Below are 20,835 nucleotides of genomic sequence, written 5' to 3'. Positions count from 1 at the left end.
TCTCAGTGAGACCACTAAACAAAGGGAATAATTTTGAACTCCGTGGCGGGTTTCATCCAACCCAAGGTGGTGCTTACCGACCACAGCCGGTTGCAGCCACCGGAAGACGTGCCGCCGTACGACCACGTTTTCCGGTTCCCGAGGGTGTCGTCCCCGTAGACCTACCTCTCTATTCCTTGGGTGAATAAAATTCGAGGGGTATAGCGGCAAATAAAGGCTTTTAGAGGGGTAAATATGCGGATATCCAAATTTATAGAGTACACACATCGAGTTAAAGACGCATAAATTAGGTTATTAGAGGCGGTAAAAATTAATCCGACATAATAATAATAATCCGGCTCATAATTAAATTTAAGTTTAAATTAAATTTAGGTTGTAAACGGATTGTGTTTGGATTTATAATGTTGACTCGTTTTAAGTCAATATGTCAATCCGTTTATATATTTAAAAATAAAAAGAGGAAACATATTTAAAAGTTAAATAATGTGTATTTTTATTATTTTTTAATCTAATAAATGTTTTCTATTTTATGAGTTGTTGTTAGATCAAAAATTAACTTAAGACTTCGAAATTTTAAAACAAATAAATATTATAGTTGAAAGACAAATATTCATGTAATAGAATGTGAACGACAAAACAAAGTTCAGGCCTTGTTTAGGTTTTGTGGATAGCCAAACCTACAATAACAAATGGGCCTCAGCCCATCCCATCAATTGGAGGCCCATAAAAATTCCCATATGTTCCTTGTAGAACAAAGTCCAAAGAGGTATAGCCTGTGAGAAATGGACAACCGAAAGAATAAAAAAAAATAAGTTAAACTTATACAAACAATGGTTACTTAGGTAATATACAAACAAACAGTATTATAGTAAAAGCATAGTAGATTTGAACACTCATGGCTCTTGATTTGTCTTTATTCATAATTTGTTTCTCAAAATAATTATCTTATAGTGAAATTATTTTGAATTACAACTATCACTGCCGTATTACAGTAGAGCATACCCACTGAACAAATAAAGCCCTAGATGTAAATATTGGCGGCTCGTAGTTTATTTTATTTGTAATCTATATTTTAGAATGAATGTCCTATAGTAAAGTTATTTTGAATTAAATTATCACCGTAGTATTATGATAAGCATACCCACTTGTAAAAAGAGGTCACATATTTGAGTTCACAATTTTATCTTATTTGTTCTTAAGATAATTATCTTTTAACGAAGTTATTTTGAATTACGATTATCATTACAATATTATGGTAAAAGCATACTCCTTTATAAAAGTATACCACAAATTTGAGCTCTTGTGATTCATAATTTTATTTAATTTATAACTTATTTCTCAGGATAATTTTTTCTATTTCAATTTATATATTAGAAAGATTAATTTTAACAACAAGATTTATGCTACACGCTTTACTAAATTAGACGGCCAACTTTTGTTATCATTCCATCGTCCAAAAGATGAGATGAGTTCTTGTGAATGAAATCATATGGTTTGCTTTGTTGCACAAAAAGAAGTAGTCACTCTTCTCTTTCTTATTCCATGAACAGAAGTATATGTCTCTTGCTTCACTCAGCAGTTTGGAAGGTGAGTGACAGCATCTATTCCTTTCTTGCCCTTCTCTGCCGACTTTAATCCCAACTTTAATCATAAACTAATTAAGCAACTAAATACCATTAGGTTTGTAATTAATCAGTTCTTACTTGCCAAATACGGGATGTACGTGTCAAGTGCTGCGAAAAGAGAGGGGTGGCCCCCTCGTTCCCTCATGTGAATCGTGTGATGTTTACCTCAGATCGATAGATCCTGTTGCTCGTTCCACTTGGCAGTCATAGAGTTCTATCGGACCAGAAGCTCGTATGATCCATCCTGTATGCGACCAAACGAGCCTACCGTGGCGTTCATATAAACTACCCCAAAACCTCCCCTAACCCCGGACTCATCATTTCGTTGTGCTCTCCGCTATTCTGAGTCCTCTCTTCCTTTCAAGCGCAGCCATCTCCAATCTCCATGGCTGCCTCTCTCCAAAGCTTCGTCCACCTCCGAAACCCTAACCCTACCCTTATCCCTAATCTCCATGGCCGCGGAGCTACGTGCCTCTCCTTCTCCACCTTCTTCCACCTCGAGGCCGCACCCCGACGCCTCGTTTTGGCTCAATCGCCGCTCTCGAAGAAGGGTCCAATCGTCTCCTTCGACCGCCGCCAGAGCTCGAGGCTCGTCGCCTTAGCTGCTTCGGGCGAGGAATCGGTCTGCTCGTGTTCTTTTTGTCTATTGATGCCTAGATTAGGAAGGATGGAATAGGATGAGTCTTAGGAGAACATTGTCTTATTGATTGGATCTCAGCATTACAGAATGTAGGGTTTCTGTCTGTTCTATTAATTCCAATGGGTAGTGATCGAAAGATCAACTAAATCAATTTATTGGTCAATATTGTACCATCTGAATCTATCTTCCGCTCTTTCTTCTTCTATACTTCTACTTGAATGAAACTTTTATGTTTTTTTAATATGTAAACTGTAGATTGATTCAGATCTTGAGTTGGAAAAGGAGAACAAGCGGGTTGAGATAAAACAAGAGGATTCGGGCGAAGGCTTGAAACAGTCGCTTGAACATTTCAAAGGTGAAGCTCTTAAAGTTAAGGCCATGTCGCAGGAAGTCTATGAAGAATACTCCAAGAAGGTAATGGAGGTTTTGATGGAAACCTCGGAGAAGTTGAAGATTCAAGCGGATAAAGCACAGAAGGACTTGAATGTAATAGCAAAAGAAGTCAGTGAAGAAGGACTACAGTATCTTGATGAAGCGACGAAGAACTCTCCTGATGCGGTTAAGGATATTGTGGAAACTTTCAGGTCATTGCGTGCGGTGAGGAAAGTTTCTGATATCCATGATTACCACATTGGGATACCTTACGGTAAGCGATGAGTTGAGTTGGCTTCTTAGGATTAGTATGGAATGGTTCTATGAAAGCATTACCCACATATTTAGATCTTTTGGCAATTTGAACATATGTAACTGTTTAATTAATGCAGGTTCCCTTCTTGCCTTGGGAGGTTTTCTCCAGTTCATGTTAACTGGAAGTATTCCTGCCATTCGCTTTGGGGTCATTCTTGGTACTGCTCTTTTGGCTTTAGGTGTAGTAAATTTGAGATATTGGAGGAGTGGAAATGCATCTTCCCTTCTATTGAAATGGCAAACTGGTTAGTCTGTTTTTAAATTACTTTTCATTCCTAGTTTTATATAATTGATTTAGTCTGGTAGTACACTCATGCTATGCCTATTGTTATTACCTACCTATGATCTTAACTGAGTTGTGAATTGTATTCCCTAGCTGGAAAGGAGCACTCTTTAATAAATTGTTGCTATGTCTACAATGTTAGGAAGAGAACTGGCATTTCTTGTACTTTCTTTGTACATGTTATACTATCTCGACTTTTCCTTCAAGATGAATATGCTAAAAATTTTCCATTTCCTGTATTCTAATTGTTCCTATAAATATAGTAATTATGTGAGGATTGAATGGTGTTGTAATGACAATGGAAGTTGAAACATCCAAGATTTTCCGAAACTAATGTGAAGAATCATATACCAGGAATCTATTTGTCACCGTGACACTGCAAATTCACAACTTTGTGATTATATGGGCCTTTAACCCCCAAAAGAATTCATGATGTATACGTTATGAAATTAGTCAATTATTTTTCTATATCATCCATATGATTGTCGCAACTAATACTTTAATGGTATTACCAAAATTAGGTCTTGCATGATTATCCATTATTGTATAATCATACAACATATTGTATAGTCGCAGCAACTAGTTGTTGGGCCTGCTGCCTAGGTGAAACCCAAAGTAAAGGGGCCTCAAATGTTTAAATAGCAAATGTGATAAGTTATTGTTTGTTATATGAAATCCAAGATGATATATTTCAAGCTAGATTATGTGGGCTATTGAGATCCATAATTTTAATCAGTACCAACATCAAATTACCAATCCAAAATCTAGCATCATCCATGCATTGAGACCTTGTGCAAAATGCTGAGATGGTTGCTCAGGACAAGCAGCTCTGCTAAAGGTGGCTGCATTCTAAAACGATGGAATATAGATTAGATGGTTTGATTTTCTTGTACACATGGATTTTCCCTTTAGCAATTGCTTGTACAAAGACATTCCACTGATTTGGAGTCAAAAGGTACATTTACTGCATGCGTCTGCATGGAGCTAGTATCACTTATCAGCATGTGAGTAAGAATATTATCCTTGGCTTGAAAGGTGGAAATAGTACGAACTTAACTTGCCTAACAAGTGTGCATCTCAGTATATGTTTACTTCACCCATGAAATAGTATTAGGCGTCTATGCCATTGCTCATAACAAATGGCTGGAAAAAAGAAGTGATGGTCAGTACACCTGATTTAGGCATTATGATAAAAATTGCACTATACCAACATCATGAAACATGTCAGAGTAGACAAAAAGAATGTGGAGAAATAATCTTCTCTCTTTCTGAAGGAAAGTTGGGAATAGAAATTTAAATGTTGTCTTCATATACCAAGTGTTGTCTTCAATTATTATCTGGGTTGAGATTCCTGTTCTAGATATTATTGTAATGTTCAATATTATTACATTTATGCATTTCATGGCACATCCAAAACTTAGATTGATTTATCAAAGCTCTGGTATTGCAGCTATTGCGGCCATCATCTTTTTCAGGGAACTGTTTTCACTGGTAAATGGTGTCTCTAGCTTGTCTGATCAATCTCAATGCTGAATAAGAGAGCAGATGATTAGTTAGTCCTGTCTGAGATTAAAATAAAAATTATTTTGGTGTCTACCTTGCAGGGTGGATTTTACTCAAATCTTTTTGGGACACTCATCAGGTTAGTTCAGATTTATAGCTATTCTGTTTTTCTTTATGTTTTGTGGTCTGAACACAGTTTAGAAGGAAACAAGACCTTCTATAATGGAACTAGAACCTGTTCAGTTGTCAGAAAAAAAATGACCTTATTTCTATGATTTGGCTGTCCCCCATAATTAGTCTCTAGTTGATGCATTTGGCATCTTCTAGCTTCTACCCAATACCTTAGCGTAAGTTTATGTAACATTTCAAACAAATATTAGCTAAGTGTTAATGAATTCGAAAGAAGTTTGCACTATGTACAGTTGGATAAAGATTTATAGGAGGAAAAAGAGAAATAATGCATGTATCAAGGGAGAATGACTGAAGGAGTTAATTGTGAATTTAGAAATCATTTTATTGTAATTATCAACTGCATCTACTTGCAAGCTCTTTTCTCTTTTGTCAAAATAGAGGAATTGGAGGAAAGAGGTTGAGAGGGATGGACAATGGTTTTTAGGGATCCTTGTCCATGACTCTCTGTCACTCCAAACAATTACCTCTATGAATAAATATGATGTGAGTTTTTCTGTTCACTGTGCGAAGTTATGTTTTCTTCATTACTATGACGGTTTCCTGGTTTGTTTTTCACCATCTTTAACTATACCCTGTCACAAATTCCTTCTGCAGTGGAGCAATGGTAGGTCTCTATGTTTACCAAATCCTGATAAGTGGTCACAGCAAGGGTCAAGGCTTCCAACAGAGGTCAGAGAATTAGTGGGTCGAAGAGGAGGTTGGTTACTGCCTCAATTTTTTTAACATGCTGTTAGTTACTTGCTAAAGATTCTCGTTGTAAAATTGAAGTATTTTACCGGGTCATGTACAATACTTATAAAAGTAACCTCTTATTTTGTCAGGAATAAGCTGATGTATATCAGATGTGGGTTAAAAAAGAAGCAAGGGTGAGTTACTTTATATATAGTTTCTCAATACTATTCTATTAAATGTTGGTTTAACTAACATATAAGTTATTTCTACTTCAGGCAGAGCTTCCTGGAGTTTGGTACCCTTAGAAGTTGTTGATGTCAGCGATCCCATACTTTAATTTAGCGTCCTACCTTTACTCTGTTCTTGGCATGTAACCTCGAATGCCTGTAATATCGGAAAAACTATTAGGGAAATGGCTCGAACAGACCGCGTGTGTTGTTAGATAGTTTTGTTTGTCTGGCAATATATTTTACTCAGATTCTTCTTGTTCGTATGAGCAGAAACAGATCATTTGGTTGGTCGGTACACCCGTTCTTTCTATTATAAGATCAATAATTTTATGAACTCATGGAGAAATCACTGTTGAAAGATTGATGTAATTTCCTGAGTACATGAGAAAAATACTACTGACTTCTGAGTACATGAGAAAAATACTGTGTTTTATCCAAAATTTGATGTAATCTATTTGTTACTGCATCCGAATACTACTGAATCCTCTTTGAGGCTTTGTTTATAATTCTGCAAGCTGCTGGCTAGCCGAGGTAATGCCGCGGACTTTGTAATCATAGTTATTCACATCAATCAAACGAGGAAAGGAAGTATTACCTTCTATTACTCTTTCTGTCTCCTAGATATCTTCGTGGAAGCATTTTGTACACCTAATTTGCAAAGAAAGAGTGATGGTCTTATCTGTTTCTTGTTAAGGTTGTCGGACATAGTAGGACGAGGAATATCTTTTGCAGGTGTATTAACAGATCAGCTCAAATAATCCAACACAAACAGTCACTTGCCCAACATTTACCAGTAGAGTATGCTATTAGACCATAAAGTGTCGATGCTATCTGAGGCCAGTGTTGCAAATAGTCGAATTACTCCAACCAGCTTAGAATGCTTTCATCTATTCAATTCAGGTGAAAAATACTTATTTGCATGTTCGATTGGCCAATAAGGCAATTAGGGTAACAAAATTTTGTACCTACAAATCACTTTAAGGAAAGATTCACATCGTTTATTAGATAGATCTGTGGCAGAACTGCAGAGCCTGAAAATATGATACCTGTTAGAAATAAAAAGTGGCTTAAATGACCTACAAATTTACAGGCGCATCACGAGGAGAGATGAGCATGGCATGTTCTAGCATCATTTCTGTTATTGATAACTTCTGCAACTCAGATGTTATTATGCTGAACATGATTAGGAACTTCTCTCTGATTGTCCAGTGGCATGTACTGAGCCATGATGGCACGTATCTCTGAATCCATGTAACTCTGCAAGCCAAAAACAATGGACACGGATACAGATCGAGTATGTTTCTTACTGCATGGATGAAATAAATAACTGACAGTAACTTATTGAGTCATGGAAAGTAACGATACCCGGATCCTGTACTTGTACACTGCATAACCTCCAACAGCAACTACAGCCAGGCCAAGAAACACTACCCAAAAGAAGTTCCAGCCCACCGCTGTGGTTGATTTCTTACCTGGATATATATGATTTCCAGGTGCAAAGTCAAAAACCAAGTTAGACAACGTAAGAGGGTAATAAGTAAACTATTTTGGGGGCCTCTGCACATACAAAGCACGAAAATTTGCAGTAAATAATTAATTACTAATTATTGCCTAGAATCAGTTTACTGAAGAAAGGAATTGATGTTACAATCCACATTATGATCTGATCATAAGAGGCTTGAGCACCTAGTTTTGTGGGTCAAAAGATGTGATAAAAATCGACACCTCGATAGTCAATTTTGCAGTGTTTTTTGATAATTAAGTAGCACAGAGGTTCCCAATGCTTCTGATTCTGACTTATGAAAGTAATAAAAAGGATTTATAAATATGAGGCAAGTAATATCACTTTCTCAATAGAGGATACTCACTTATGCATGTATCATGTTCTTTGATATACAACATGTCTCCAGCACAGCTGCACTCATAACTTCCCCATGTGTTCTTGCAACTGCATCCTGAACATTGGCATGCTATATTTTCTTCACACTCATCAACATCTGAAACAGTACATTGTTAGATCTGCATGACAAGCAAGAAGAGATAACCCAGATATATATATATATATATATATATATATATATATATATATATATATATATGCGTGTGTGTAATTGTGTACAAGGATATCTTAATTGTTCTTTAGTTGCCACCAGAGATCATTAGACCCTCCCCTCCTTTCTGTGCTGTTTTTGTGTGCGAGAGAGAAAGAGAAAGAGAGTGATTAAAGAGGACCACATATCCTAGAGCGGTCTCATAAGAGGAAATACCTTCACATGTATTAGTTCCATCACCCTTGAAGCCAGGTGGGCATTTACATCCTTCATCCTGCAATGTCCATAAAAGCTGCTAAGTCTCCAATCGAAGGAATGCTCCTCTCACCAGATCACTTACCACACAGGCAGAATACATCTGACCATCTCTGGTTTTCTTCCAACATCCACCATTGTTAATTTCACACCGACCAAATCCAGAAGCTGCGATAAAAGAGAAATACTATTAATAACTGCAATACTAAAAGTTGCAAAAGGAAATTTGAGAAATCAACAGACCAGCTAGACACACAAAATGTATCTTGAAGGTTTCTTCTCATGAAAGTGTATCATATTTAAATATACAATAACAAACTTCCTCATTAGTTAGAACTGAAGAACATACAGAAAAAGGATTATCAGAGTATCTGGTGTATAGTAAAATGCTAGTAACTATATCACTTCTGAAAAAAGCCTGCCTTGTTCTATCTCTGTAAGTAATTCAAAATATGGCCACAGTGATGCGTGGAAGTTTAAGATCTCAATAAAGGACCACATACAGGGCGGAGATGAATATGCCATTTTCTAAAATTTATACATCTTAGCATTGAAAACTTAGTTGCCCACTCACTTCCTGTTCAATTCATAGCATTTTAAACTAGTTCAGAAAAACTCTTCAGGTTGAAGGGCCTGACCTTTCAGAATAGATATTTAAGTATAGGCTTGAAAAGGTTCTCGCGGATACATTTCTCATGTATCCTGTGCAATATCAATATTTTATCATCTACCTATTTGCATCATCAACAGAATCAAAGCACACAAAAAGGAGAAAGCTAGAAAGTCCTTTAACGTCAACTTGTCAAGGTAGAGAGTCCTTTTATTACATACCTACTATCCAATGTAAAATATGAGTAAATGCATTAGCAATGTATCAATACTCTACCTTCACAATGCATGTATCCATCTCCAACGAACTTGACACCATTCACAACTGGGCATTCACAAACTCTACCCCGAAAAGTATCCTACATTAAGATAAAAATACCTCAAAAGATCAACAAAGAACAAACATGTAATCAAGAGTCACAGAAATAAACTGCATTGCACGTACCTTGCATGCAGTGATATTAGAAGCCTTATCTTGCCAGCATCCACCATTATTTTCCAAGCACTCATTTGTTTCCATCCCTATAAGATAAACAAAGTACAGCAGAACAAAAGAAACGACTTCATTTTGACTGAGCCTTTGAGATATACGATCAAACAATCAAATAGCAAGAGGAACTTTTTTTTTAAAAAAAAAAACCAACCTTCATCGAGGCAAACAGCTGGTTCAGTAGTCTCTTGAAAGCCTGCACAAATGGCTTTAAGTACTGCACCCTTGTCCAGCTTTCCTGAAAAGATAACAAAATGTGAGGATGTTCCACAATCCCTTTATAGCAGCACTTCAAGTTGATCATCAGAGTTAAAGCAATATACCTCTGTACTGTCTGTTGTTAATGACAAGAGTTGGTAAGATGGTGACGTCCCCACGAGAACCTTTGCCGATCTAAGAGAATACTCAAAACGATATAACAAGTTGGTTAAGAAAATCAATTTCATGATTCAAAACCAGTTAAGAATTAAAAAGGAAAGGATAAGGTCTTAACCTGCACAACTTGTTCATCTTTAAGTACAGGATTTTCTTCATCTGCATCAGGATTTCCAATACACTTGTTTATCTTCGTAAGATCAATACCTGCTTCATATTACCAGATAGCATAACCTTTATCTCAAATATTGACATAAACTTACATTGCGTAATTAACGGAATACATCTGCTTCTCTAGAAAATTATCCTTCCAAATCAAAAATTACAATTTGTTGCGATCAGTTACCAAACTTACCCAACGATTTGATAACCTCTTCAGCACATTCAGCAGTGTATTTCTTTTCCTTCATTGGACACCTAATTGCAAAGTCAGTCACATAATCCCACCACAACCAAGGCTTTCCACTTTCATTAACGACTTTAAAAAAGCAGATCTGACGCAAGTTTTGGATCACTACATCTTTTCCATCATAACCTTTGCTAAAATCCTGTTCTGGATCGGGAGAGCAATACCTTCCATGGTTAATGCACTGTGACTTGCACTGCTTGCTTAGGATGAAAGCATCAGGACAAAACCATGTGATGTAATGTGGAGCGAATTGAGTATAGCCCTTCTTCTCTAGAATTTGTGCTGCTCCTTTGAAGTCTTTCACAAATTCAATTTGATTGTCACATTTGGCACCACATTCATCATTACTATTAGTCCAAAACTCATATTCAACACGGTCATCGGGATGGGGCAGGGACTCCCTCCAATCTAGATTCACACTAACCATGTCACCATTCTCCAGTGCTTCCTTAAGTTTATCACCATGGCTTCTGCTAATGAGTGCCGAAGGAATGCTGATATTCTGCAGATAATCTACTTGACCACTCTCTTCTTCTGGTGAATCCATTGTTATTAAAGGTTCAACCTTGTTATCAGCAACAAGAATGGCAGCGGCTCCTGCATTCTGTGCATTCCATGCTTTTGTCGTGAAATAGCAATCTGCTCAAAATAATAAGATATTAGGAAGACTTGGTTATACATGATATAATAAGACGATATCTGAAAAATTAAATTTGTGATATTATGAGATATGATAGACAAGTAGAAGGTATAAACGGTCCATTAAAATTTAACTATTGAAGTACCAGATGGAAGAAGAAAAAACAACAGATAATTAAAACACAAGAAACATTTAGTTAATATACAACTCTATTATGGGCATGAATCTATACATACTTTAGGAGAAACCAACTTATTAAAATTTACCTAAATGGAGTTAAGCTAAAGAAGATGTCCTCTGACCATTAAAAGAGTCTTAAAGGGAATTGCACAAAATATGGTGTTACTTCAAAGCACTGTTCGGCTAATTCATACCAAGCATGCAAGATGGAATTACAAATAAATAAAGAAAAACAGGCATCTATCGAACGAGTTTTATTAGATGAACGATAAATAGGATACAAAACTCAGATAGGTTACATGAAGCATAAAAAAAAGCAAGGAAAAAAATATATGATCTGAAATAATATGAACAACAGAATAATCTCACCTCCTCTGTCAACAAGAAGAAAAGTGGGTAACCATCCTGGCTTGGACTTGAAAGAGATATCAAACTCATCAAAGCTCTTACAAGCTTTCCTGTTAGATTTCGGATAGGCCACGACTCCAACCATCGTCCCACCGTACTGGGGAATACCAAAGTTCCCAATAGCGCACTCATAGATACCCCTCAAGCTGTCAGGTGCGGTCACCTTCAAGCTATTCTTCTCCACCACGAATCTCCCCAAGCAGGAGCCCCAAAGAAACGAAACCCAGATCAAAAACCACAGCTTTCCTCTCATCCTTACGCCAAAATCCAAGTCGCCAATAAAATCTCTATAGAAAACTAGAGAAAACCGACTACTCTCATCTAGAGGACTAAATTTGGGGAACGACATCGACCGATACTTACGATCCTACCAAGTCCCAAAATTCAATCTTTAGAGTAAAACGTAGATCAAAATCCAAAAATGTTCCCAGGAACCTACGAGTATAGGCATCCAAAAGATCGATTTTTATTTTTTTTTCAGGAAAGCTCAGATTCTAAAGAGCCCAGATGACAAAAAGGTCTTAAGAACCCAGGAATAGAAGCAATCTCAAAGAAGGGAGTGTGATGTTACACTAAAACTCCTCTCTTTCTCTCACTCTTCTGAAGGAAGAATGTTAGTTTTGATCCTTCCTTGGAAGAGGCAGTAGTACTAGGAACAGCAACGTGTTCGCCTTCGCAGCTTCCTCTCTATTATGTGGACGTTTCAAATGCAACTATCCAAATCCAGATCATGCTCCCAGAACCACTATCCACCCTTGGATTAGGCTAATCGGATCCAATGAGTTCGGGTAGGTAGTAAATGAAAGTCCCAATCCGTCTAAGTTATTGGATCCGGGTCGGTTCTTAATCAGTATCGAATTTTATGATCAATATTCGATCCAATAACAGCTATGCCAATCTCATCTGCTTAGCTATGTAGAGAAGTAATTTAAATTATAATATCAAGTCTCATCACATATGAGTATATTTTTTGCATGACATCTCGTTGCCGAGTTATATACTCATACATCAATAACCGTACTCTATTAATGAGTAGTGGTATTGTACTATTAGGGGCACCTGAAAGTATACATGGAATCCTACTATCCAACTAAAGTTTTGGAGTGGAATATAAAATAGAAAGTTTCAAATAATACCGCATGACTTTCACGCCGCATTCTTAATTAATTTAAATTCAATCCTTGTCAAATCAAAAAGGTATCAACTAAGAATTATTATATTAAAAGTAATCTTTAAAATACCCAAATTACTCTATGTGAGATAGAATATAATGAGTACCGATGGAGACACCTTAAAAAGATTTTGGTCGGTTATATAAACTATAGACCGGAGTTAATTGGAGTTAGTCAAAATAACAGTAGAAAATTATATGAAATAAAATAGAGGAAAAAATGATGGGTTTGATTTAAAAATTCCAATATGAAGAAAATAGTAAAATTGGGCCTATTAGATTTCATCCTAGTGGATTGGGCCTAACACTTTTTAGCCCATCTTAGAATATACTAAAATTTATCATTCAACCCTCTGTATAAAATTGTCCACCACGGAGAGCAATAGATGTGATGTGAGTGAGTCGAGCATATCAACTTACGAGAAGGGGTATTATGGTCATTAAAACATATGCTGTTTCTAAATAAATCCTGTTTGATTATATATATGTATATATCAATCATGGAACTATATTTCTTTAGTTTGGAGTATTATGTACTAAAAGTTCATTTTATTCGTCTAAATTAAGATAGTTTAGACTCTCTATTTTTAATAATCTAAATGTGGCATGCTAACAAAGTCTTATCGGATCGGAAGAGAAAGGAAAATAAGGACGGAGAATTCATTGAAAATAAACTCTAAATTTATATAATTCCCGATAGCGAAGAAAAGGGACCACAAGAATTGTGACCCACCAACTTCTAAATTCGAGCCATAATTCTACGATGATGGTGTGAATGGATGGATGGACTTGTGCTCCCTGCATATGCTAAGATTTCGTTCACACAGGTGGTAGTGATCAAATGCTTTGAAACCTTTTATTTTTTTAATTGGTTTTGAGTGGAAAACAATGGGTTTAGGTTAGTGGAGATAATATAATTAATGTAGTCCATTTATGATGTAATATTCGAGAATAGACTGAATCGCCCGCGTAATTTCCGAGCTAATCGAATGAAATTTCTCGCGAAAGAGACGGGCGAGGTATGGAGGGATATCGAATTATTTTTTAATGTAACGATGTTTTTCTTCCCAATTTCCTTCCATCCATGTGTTGGAACTTCATTTTTCCAGAGTAGATTTGATAGGTTACGTTCTTGATGGGACTAATGTCACTAATTACATAAGGATTTTAAAATTACTGACGGCTTATATTCCTATTTTTATATAAGAAGAAGTACAAGATCCAAAATATCATTCTAATATCCTGAGCAATGTACACTACTACTACAAACTCTCTCTCTCTCTCTCTCTCTCTCTCTCTCTCTCTCTCTCTCTCTCTCTCTCTCTCTTTTACTAACAAACTTATTTAATAATCTTGAAAAAGATCAAGACTAAGTATGTCATCTAGTACGAAATCATCTTCACCAAATTCCATATCCGAGATGACATTTGGAGAATTAAACCCAGAAGTAACATCGGAGTGATGATCTGAGCTAGTTTTAACTTCGGGTAACATTGGAGGCTCTGAGGAAGAGAACTCTAGGGTGCTGTTACTTATAACTTCTTCATCAGACTCCTGCTTGAGTGAGTGCAGAGGAGGAAGGAAGCAGGGCGATTGGCGATCGGCGGCAGCTTTGGACTCGAAGTCGATGACGAACGACGGCCGTTGATCGCCGGATTTTGGTGCTGTATCTCTGCAGGTGTGCTCTCCCATGTATGTGATCACAAATAAAGAAGGATCTTCCTCAGATTGCTGCACTTGTCTCGTGGCTTGGCAATCTTTGTCATACTTGTGTGTGCACCTAAAGTAGCTCCTGGTAGGCCACAGGCAATTCAATTTCTTTATCAGATATTTAACCCCTATGTTCTTAAACATTAATAAAAGGTACCAACTGGCAAGATTATAAGGCAAAAGAACATGTCATGTCTTATCTTAGGTTACATCAATCAATAAATCATACTTGTTCTTCTTTTAATGTGATTCTTTTTAAGAGAAGCATAAAAATTTAAGAGAGAAGAGAAGTGGTACCTTGGGAATTTGGAGCTAAAGATGATCTTCTGGCCATACTTCCTCCAAGCAAAGCCATCATCAATGGTCTTGTTCAAAACTTGTTTGCTGGAATAAGGATGAGCTCTGTGACAAAAATACAATTAAGAAGTTAATTCCAGGTTATCATCCTTAATCACCAAGTACATGCATAAAAAATTAAAAATAAAAATTGACCCCAAAAATAGGAAGAAAGAGAAAGGAGTTGAGTTTTAAAAGGGCTAATTTAAGTAAATTACCTTCTCCTATACCCACTTCTCCTCTGGATCTTCCTCTTTCTACTGCACTCCTCGCTCCTGTGATCATGATCGCAATCGATCTCAGCCAAGGCGTTGCAACTGGAGTGCTCCAAAGCAATGCGTGCCCTAGAGAAGGAGCCCAAGATTCCATCGAGGAGGCCCCAGGCGAGAGAAGAATCTGCACCGTTGATCTCTGCGGGAAGAAAGATCCTGGCCAGTAATTTCTTGAGATCGCCGGCGGATTCCTGTCCTTTGATCAGCTCGCCGATCACCGAGTTCACAGCCATTGCCTCCTCCTCCTCCTCCTCCTCCTCCTCCGTCTTCTATGTTTCGTTAGTGTTTGGCTTCACAGGTGGTGCCATCGAAACCTCCCCCTGTTCTTATAGTTATAAAAAAAGGTAGCGTGGTTGCTGCTCAAAAAGATAAGAACGAGAAGGGGGAAGGAAAGTCGAATGCGGGACAAAATCGATTGCGTCATCTCTATGGCGTAAGTTGATGACGCCACATCCACCACCCCCTCCTCGGTTCCGCGTAGGCGCTGTCGGATGAGAACAAAGGTAAATAAAAAATAAAAAAAAATTAACTCATTATAAGGTACAGTAATATTAAATAAATATATTTTTTGAGTTTTATAAATTAAATTAATGATTCTATTTATAAATATATAACAATACCCCCCCCGCGCCTCTTTTCTCTTAATTTTGTCTTTAAGTTATTACATTAATTGCAATCATATATTAAGAAGGCTAAGTTGTCTCCTTCCTGCCCACCTTTCAACTTCGTTGGATTTATATGTTAGGATTACTTTATGCAGCCCATTTTGATAGCAGCCCTTCCCCTCTTCCAAAGATAAATACAAGAAGGGTTGCACCAATATGAGAATGACATCAAATGCGGTAACAAAGCTCTTAATAGTTAAGCTATAGTTTTAACCTTAGCTTAGAGATATATCATGCACATGTCGCATTTTCAGAATATTCCTCTGGAGATTTGCCAAGTCAAAAGTGCAGATCACATGGTGGCACACCACGTGAATAAGATGGATCTCTCTGTGTCTCTTAAGTGCATCAAATCTTTAGGCAGGAACTAAATTATTAAAAAATTAAATAAAAAAAAAAGGTTTTATTTTGTGAATGCCATGACAATCTAAAAGCTTAATTTGTTAGATAATTGATTCTAATGTTCCTTTTTATACTCTAATAATTCCTTTTATTTTTTAAGCTGATATATTTTATTGGATTCAAAAAGTGGTACCAATGCAGAGGTTTCATTCAAATGCTGTCAAACATATTTTTCTATCAAAATTTTAAGTTAAAAAATAATATCTTTTTATATTTTATATTCCAACAAATCTAGGTAGGGTTAAAGTACTTAATTCTCAATCACTAACAACTTTGGTAACTCAATATTCCAAAGACTTACTATGATACATCATATGATATATATACAAGGTGGGTCATGTAAATAAAAATAATAATACAACATGGGAAGCTTTCATTGCCAATCGTGTCTACTTGTAAATAAGTTATTATAATTTAATTAAGGAGGCAGAGATCCTACTTCCATGGATAAATCATGTTAGCCTAATTAATTCACTCTTCACATGGTGATAGTTGTCATAATTCTTTATGATAGTTTTATAGGTTTGTTTGTCGGCGGGCCTTGATGTATAGTTATGCTTATGTTAATGATATTTTCTTAAGCTTAATTAGTTAATTAACTAGTTGTAAGTAAGTTGTAGGATTATTTGAGAATCGAGGTAAAAATATTGAAAGTAAGATTAAATATATTTTAGTCCAAAACTATATGGGTAAATATCATGTTAATCATGAAAGTTATTTTATTCTGTAATACTTAGCCGGCTCGGATGAATCTATTATCTGGTAACACTTTTATTCTTTAAAATAGATGGATGACAAGTTGACAACCTGTAGCTTATTAACATCACCTCTTAATTAACCTATTTAATTAGATTCTTGATGAACCAAGTGTGGACAGTACTCCCCAACTATAGCTACTATTTAAAGGACAACCATATTTAATTTTTGTCCTATTATATCGTAGACATTGATAAGCACATAAGACAAAGCTTAGTCTCCAAGTTGCAAACGTATTAGAAATGTGATAACTTTGGAGATGTTTCCTTAAGAGAGAATAGAAGAATTTATTAAACTTACTCTTCCGAAAAGATCTATGCAGAGGAATTTATTCGAGTATTGCTGTATGATCGATATAATCTATCTCTCAAATATTTGTTATTGATAATTACACCTAAATCTTTCAAACCATTTTTCCATAATTTACTGACTCTCTTAATTATGAAAAATTTCTCACCAATAATAGAAAATGTCGAATAATTATTTTTTTTCCTTTTCTTTTATATAGGGGTAAAATCATCTCTATATATATAGTCTAAAATTGATTGCGTGATATTAACATATTATTTGTTTTATAACTAAGAAAGTCGATATTGCCTTTTTAACTTTTATCCTAAGTACTATGCCCATAACAATGATATATACACGCACATAATTTCATGATTGCTTAATTTCAAAAGTGTCCCAACTAGCTTGCTGGTGAAGGGTGAAGGACTCCCATCATTATATTCCTACTCACCGGACTGCTCCAAACTTAGATTCGAGATTTTGTATCAGATAAAATCTAATGGAGTAGGGAAATAAGCATCAATGATACGATAATGGTTTTTCATAGCAATTATTTTAAATTTAAATTTATATAGCTTAGTTTATATTTTGGTCGAAAAGAATTTAACATTCTCTGAGGACTGTCAAAATTAAAGTTGAAAGTAACTCCCAAATCTTACAGACATCGTTACTATGCAGCCGAAAAGACGTCTGATCACCGACTCAATGATTGAAGGTGTTCTTTGGATGTAAAATTTGCCTGGCTAATATTAACTTGTAACTCGCCTTCGAGCAAGGTGTAGGAAGAAGAACTTCTTCTCTCGCCTAACCTTTATTCCCCTCCCATAAATTGGAGTCTATTGTGCAAAAGATGTTGCGATAACTTTATATCCACAAGATATGGCTAACCCCATGAGTCTCGCATCTATTCTTAAACGAAACTACCCAGAAAGAAAAAAAAGAAATTCTTGTTAATCTGTCGTTATATGGAACATTAGGGGGGGGGAATTAACTAATATTCTATGCCACTTGCAAGTGTTTGGTTAAATATTTATCCACCCACAAACTTTATTGCCCAAGCTTTCAACCCAACAACTTCACAATTTTTCTCGGAGATACATACATACTTCTGACCTACTGCTGTTTTTCTATTTCTAAGATCCGTTGCTGTGGCTGTTCATAACTTTGACGACGGGAGGAATTCCTAAAGATTTATCCGTCATCTCTATCACTAACTATAATAAAAAAAATAAGAACTTGAGACTAGTCTGGGCTTCTGGAAGTGGTGGAATAGTAATCTAGATGAATAGGAATAGGTTTCTTCACACGGTGGGGCTCCTCCTCTTGGAGGAAATACGACGACTGATATGTCAGCCGGTGAGTCGTTGGAAAGGATGCTGTCGCCATTGGTGGAGAGTAATGTTCGTGGCTAAGCGTCATGCAATCAATTATGCATGTAAGTGTTCGTCACTCCACTATCTTTGGATATATTGAATAGGAGATAAAGGAAAGAAAATGAGAGAAAGGGAGTATACCAGAAAAAAGAGGAGAGAGAGAGATAAATTTTAGTTTTTCGCTTTTTTCCTTCTCTCCCTTTCATTCCACCTTTTGTAAAGAAAAAAAAATATGATCATTACAAAACTTGCTTTTAAGAGATTAACTTTTCCTTTTTTTTAAAAAATAAATAAATAAACTTTTTCTTCTCTTATTTTTCTTTTATTTTCTGTTATGATTTATATGTAAACAAGATAAAATATTTGTCGCATATTATTTTTTTCTTTCTATCTTATCCCCTTCATTCAAAGATTCATTCAAGATATGGTGTAAGACCAGTCCGTTCGGGGTGGGACCAAATTGAAAATCACAGGTGTGAACAAATCCAAACAAAGTGACTAGAGTCTTGAAATTCTCTATATCTATTTTAGAGTTTTTACTTCTTACTACTTTAAGTATATTTACGGATACTGTACTCTCTCTTTTTTTTTGTTGCAGAGATAAATCCGTAGGTTAATTTATAATTTTTAAGAGTTACATCCATACAGTATGATACATCAAGAAAAGAGAGAATAAAGCAGGTTAATTTATAATTTTTAAGAGTTACATCCATACAATATGATACATCAAGAAAAGGGAGAATAAAGCGATGACTCTTTCACATAAGTTCCACACTTTCACAGATATTGTACTCTCTTTTTTTTGTTGCAGAGATAAATTTATAATTTTTAAGAGTTTCATCGATACAGTCTGATATATATATATATAAAAAAAAGAATAGAGCGACGACTCTTTTACACAAGTCTTACACTTAGTTATTCCAGCAATTTAAAACAAATCATCAAGCTCGAGGTATAATACAAAATTAAAATAAAAAACAACTATAGAAATTTTCATGAGCAAAAAGCCTCGAATCAACTTGCAGGTTCCGTTAATCCAGTAGTCCAAGACACGACCATGATAATTTTCAAAGACAGGAGGATCGAAGATCACTAACCAAAGCGAGACGATTTCGAGGAAAGAGACGGCTAATTTGCTTGAGTACAATATTCACCAGATATTATACTCAAGCAAAGCAAGTGAGCTTCATATCTATCATGCAAGATAAATTTATTTATGTACATACAAAATGTCGTATAAATTAGCAAGTTTATTTACCATAAATAAATTATTATACGAGCAATCCTAGATACGCCGGAATAACAAAAGAATAAATGTATATTAGATCTTTCAATAAATCTGCGGGCTACACCAACATCTAAGTTACTATCAACAAAAGAAATGATATAATGCGTTAGCAAAATTTTGGCAAACATAATCGCTATCTCATCCCGTGGATTAAAGGTCACTTTGTCTAATGAATAAATTTGAAACTTACTTTAGAATGGTCAAAAAAAACACAAATTATGTTGCACGAGTTGGTAGCCTTTTTATCCAGACAAGCGAAAGATACCTAATTAATAGATGATTGAGGGGGTTTGATGGGTTTCAAGAGCTCCTACTTTGGGAGCTAAACTGAAAAGGAAATCCAACACAAACAAAAAATATAATAATAAAAAGCCAAGTTTCTTTTCTTTCTTTTTTTTTTTTTTTTGTGCCCTCCTCCTCTTTTTCTCTTTGGTGATTGTGAGTGTAATGAGTTGATAGAAACATTGTACCTTCTAAAGTTTAACATTTGCTTTTGTAGTTCCCTTTATAATGATGTCCTTATTAAGGGATAACTCTTTAATTTTCGATCATTTTCACAGTTATTTTTCGCAACACATCGTCGACCTCTAATTATAAAAGCCTCTGGTGCTGTTTATCCAGTATGTTATTTTGTTAAAATTGATATGCAAGCATCCCATGACAAATTATTCCACTCTAAGCTCATTTATATGTTATTAACTCTAATAACCACCTGTTATAGAATTCTTTTTAAAAGATTTTAATAATTTTAATTGTAATTATGATATTTAAAATAAAATCCGAAGTTAAATCTTGGATTATTTAAAGTAGAAAGATGGAAATTGCTTTTAATTGACAAGTATATACAAAGAAATAAATAAATAATTCCGATTTGGGCACATGCATGTTGAAAAATATAGAACTTTGCCCTTCAATTACGAGTGGCCAAAAGCAAAAAAGTCCTTCAGAAATGATTTTTTTATTCTTAAATATAATTCATTATTTTAGAATAATAGTTAAATATTATAATAATTTTATTATAGAGTACAAAATATTATTTATTAAAATTATATTATACTATGTACTAACTTAACTACTAATTTATCTTTGATATCTATTCTATCATCTTACTTTATATCAAATTAAAGAGTACTTATGATAATTTTATAAAAAAATATAATATTTTTCTAATCTTTTCTTCACTTTATATTATATCAAAAATAATTATTATACTTTTATTTTAGAATATAAGTTAACATAAAATAATTATTTTGATAATAACAAAGAAGAATATCTATTTTATAATTAATTTTATTTTTTTAAATAAATAAGGGCAAATTAGGGGG

General features: G+C 35.2%; 3 protein-coding genes across 4 annotated transcripts; 1 reads left to right on the top strand and 2 right to left on the bottom strand.

The window, feature by feature from the left end:
- Positions 1-1,933: 1,933 nt before the first annotated feature.
- LOC140775519 (protein FATTY ACID EXPORT 3, chloroplastic) lies at positions 1,934-6,309 on the top strand. The gene is made up of 8 exons (XM_073118870.1): positions 1,934-2,247; positions 2,521-2,911; positions 3,030-3,197; positions 4,686-4,726; positions 4,840-4,877; positions 5,525-5,627; positions 5,752-5,796; positions 5,878-6,309. Exons 1-6 carry the CDS (start codon positions 2,011-2,013, stop codon positions 5,610-5,612), a joined length of 963 nt encoding a protein of 320 aa, XP_072974971.1. The 5' UTR covers positions 1,934-2,010; the 3' UTR covers positions 5,613-5,627; positions 5,752-5,796; positions 5,878-6,309.
- A 381-nt stretch (positions 6,310-6,690) lies between these two features.
- LOC140775516 (vacuolar-sorting receptor 1-like) lies at positions 6,691-11,939 on the bottom strand. Of its 2 annotated transcripts, none has more exons than XM_073118865.1 (12): positions 11,211-11,939; positions 9,968-10,660; positions 9,731-9,822; positions 9,561-9,630; positions 9,392-9,475; positions 9,193-9,269; positions 9,025-9,106; positions 8,224-8,306; positions 8,100-8,157; positions 7,701-7,829; positions 7,198-7,304; positions 6,691-7,089 (listed from the first exon to the last, which is right to left on the bottom strand). In XM_073118865.1, the coding sequence occupies exons 1-12, from the start codon at positions 11,596-11,598 to the stop codon at positions 6,991-6,993; spliced, it is 1,962 nt and encodes a 653-aa protein (XP_072974966.1). In that variant the 5' UTR covers positions 11,599-11,939; the 3' UTR covers positions 6,691-6,990. The 2 variants fall into 2 exon arrangements, with proteins under 2 accessions (XP_072974966.1, XP_072974967.1); XM_073118866.1 differs by having other exon boundaries at positions 9,731-9,819; positions 11,211-11,937.
- A 1,646-nt stretch (positions 11,940-13,585) lies between these two features.
- Positions 13,586-15,039, bottom strand: LOC140775990 (transcription factor WRKY45-2-like). The gene is made up of 3 exons (XM_073119512.1): positions 14,685-15,039; positions 14,428-14,532; positions 13,586-14,212 (listed from the first exon to the last, which is right to left on the bottom strand). The coding sequence occupies exons 1-3, from the start codon at positions 14,969-14,971 to the stop codon at positions 13,765-13,767; spliced, it is 840 nt and encodes a 279-aa protein (XP_072975613.1). The 5' UTR covers positions 14,972-15,039; the 3' UTR covers positions 13,586-13,764.
- Between the last annotated feature and the right edge of the window lie 5,796 nt (positions 15,040-20,835).

The sequence above is a fragment of the Typha angustifolia genome, chromosome 14 (genome assembly GCF_048772165.1).
Source record: "Typha angustifolia cultivar Huaian chromosome 14, ASM4877216v1, whole genome shotgun sequence".
Classification (NCBI taxonomy): domain Eukaryota; kingdom Viridiplantae; phylum Streptophyta; class Magnoliopsida; order Poales; family Typhaceae; genus Typha; species Typha angustifolia.
The sequence above is the reverse complement of the archived record's forward strand: the minus strand, read 5'-3'. Positions and strand labels throughout refer to the sequence as shown.

Excerpts from the sequence above, each read along its gene's own strand:
- LOC140775516 (XM_073118865.1), bottom strand. The coding sequence starts at position 11,598 with ATGTCGTTCCCCAAATTTAGTCCTCTAGATGAGAGTAGTCGGTTTTCT. Across the intron at positions 9,823-9,967 it reads AGAGGTTATCAAATCGTTGG|CAGGTATTGATCTTACGAAG; the intron begins GTAAGTTTGGTA and ends GGTAATATGAAG. Across the intron at positions 7,305-7,700 it reads AGAACATGATACATGCATAA|GTAAGAAATCAACCACAGCG; the intron begins GTGAGTATCCTC and ends ATATATATCCAG.
- LOC140775990 (XM_073119512.1), bottom strand. The coding sequence starts at position 14,971 with ATGGCTGTGAACTCGGTGATCGGCGAGCTGATCAAAGGACAGGAATCC. Across the intron at positions 14,533-14,684 it reads AGAAGTGGGTATAGGAGAAG|AGCTCATCCTTATTCCAGCA; the intron begins GTAATTTACTTA and ends TTTTTGTCACAG. Across the intron at positions 14,213-14,427 it reads TTTAGCTCCAAATTCCCAAG|GAGCTACTTTAGGTGCACAC; the intron begins GTACCACTTCTC and ends GTGGCCTACCAG.
- LOC140775519 (XM_073118870.1), top strand. The coding sequence starts at position 2,011 with ATGGCTGCCTCTCTCCAAAGCTTCGTCCACCTCCGAAACCCTAACCCT. Across the intron at positions 3,198-4,685 it reads TCTATTGAAATGGCAAACTG|CTATTGCGGCCATCATCTTT; the intron begins GTTAGTCTGTTT and ends CTGGTATTGCAG. Across the intron at positions 4,878-5,524 it reads CTTTTTGGGACACTCATCAG|TGGAGCAATGGTAGGTCTCT; the intron begins GTTAGTTCAGAT and ends TTCCTTCTGCAG.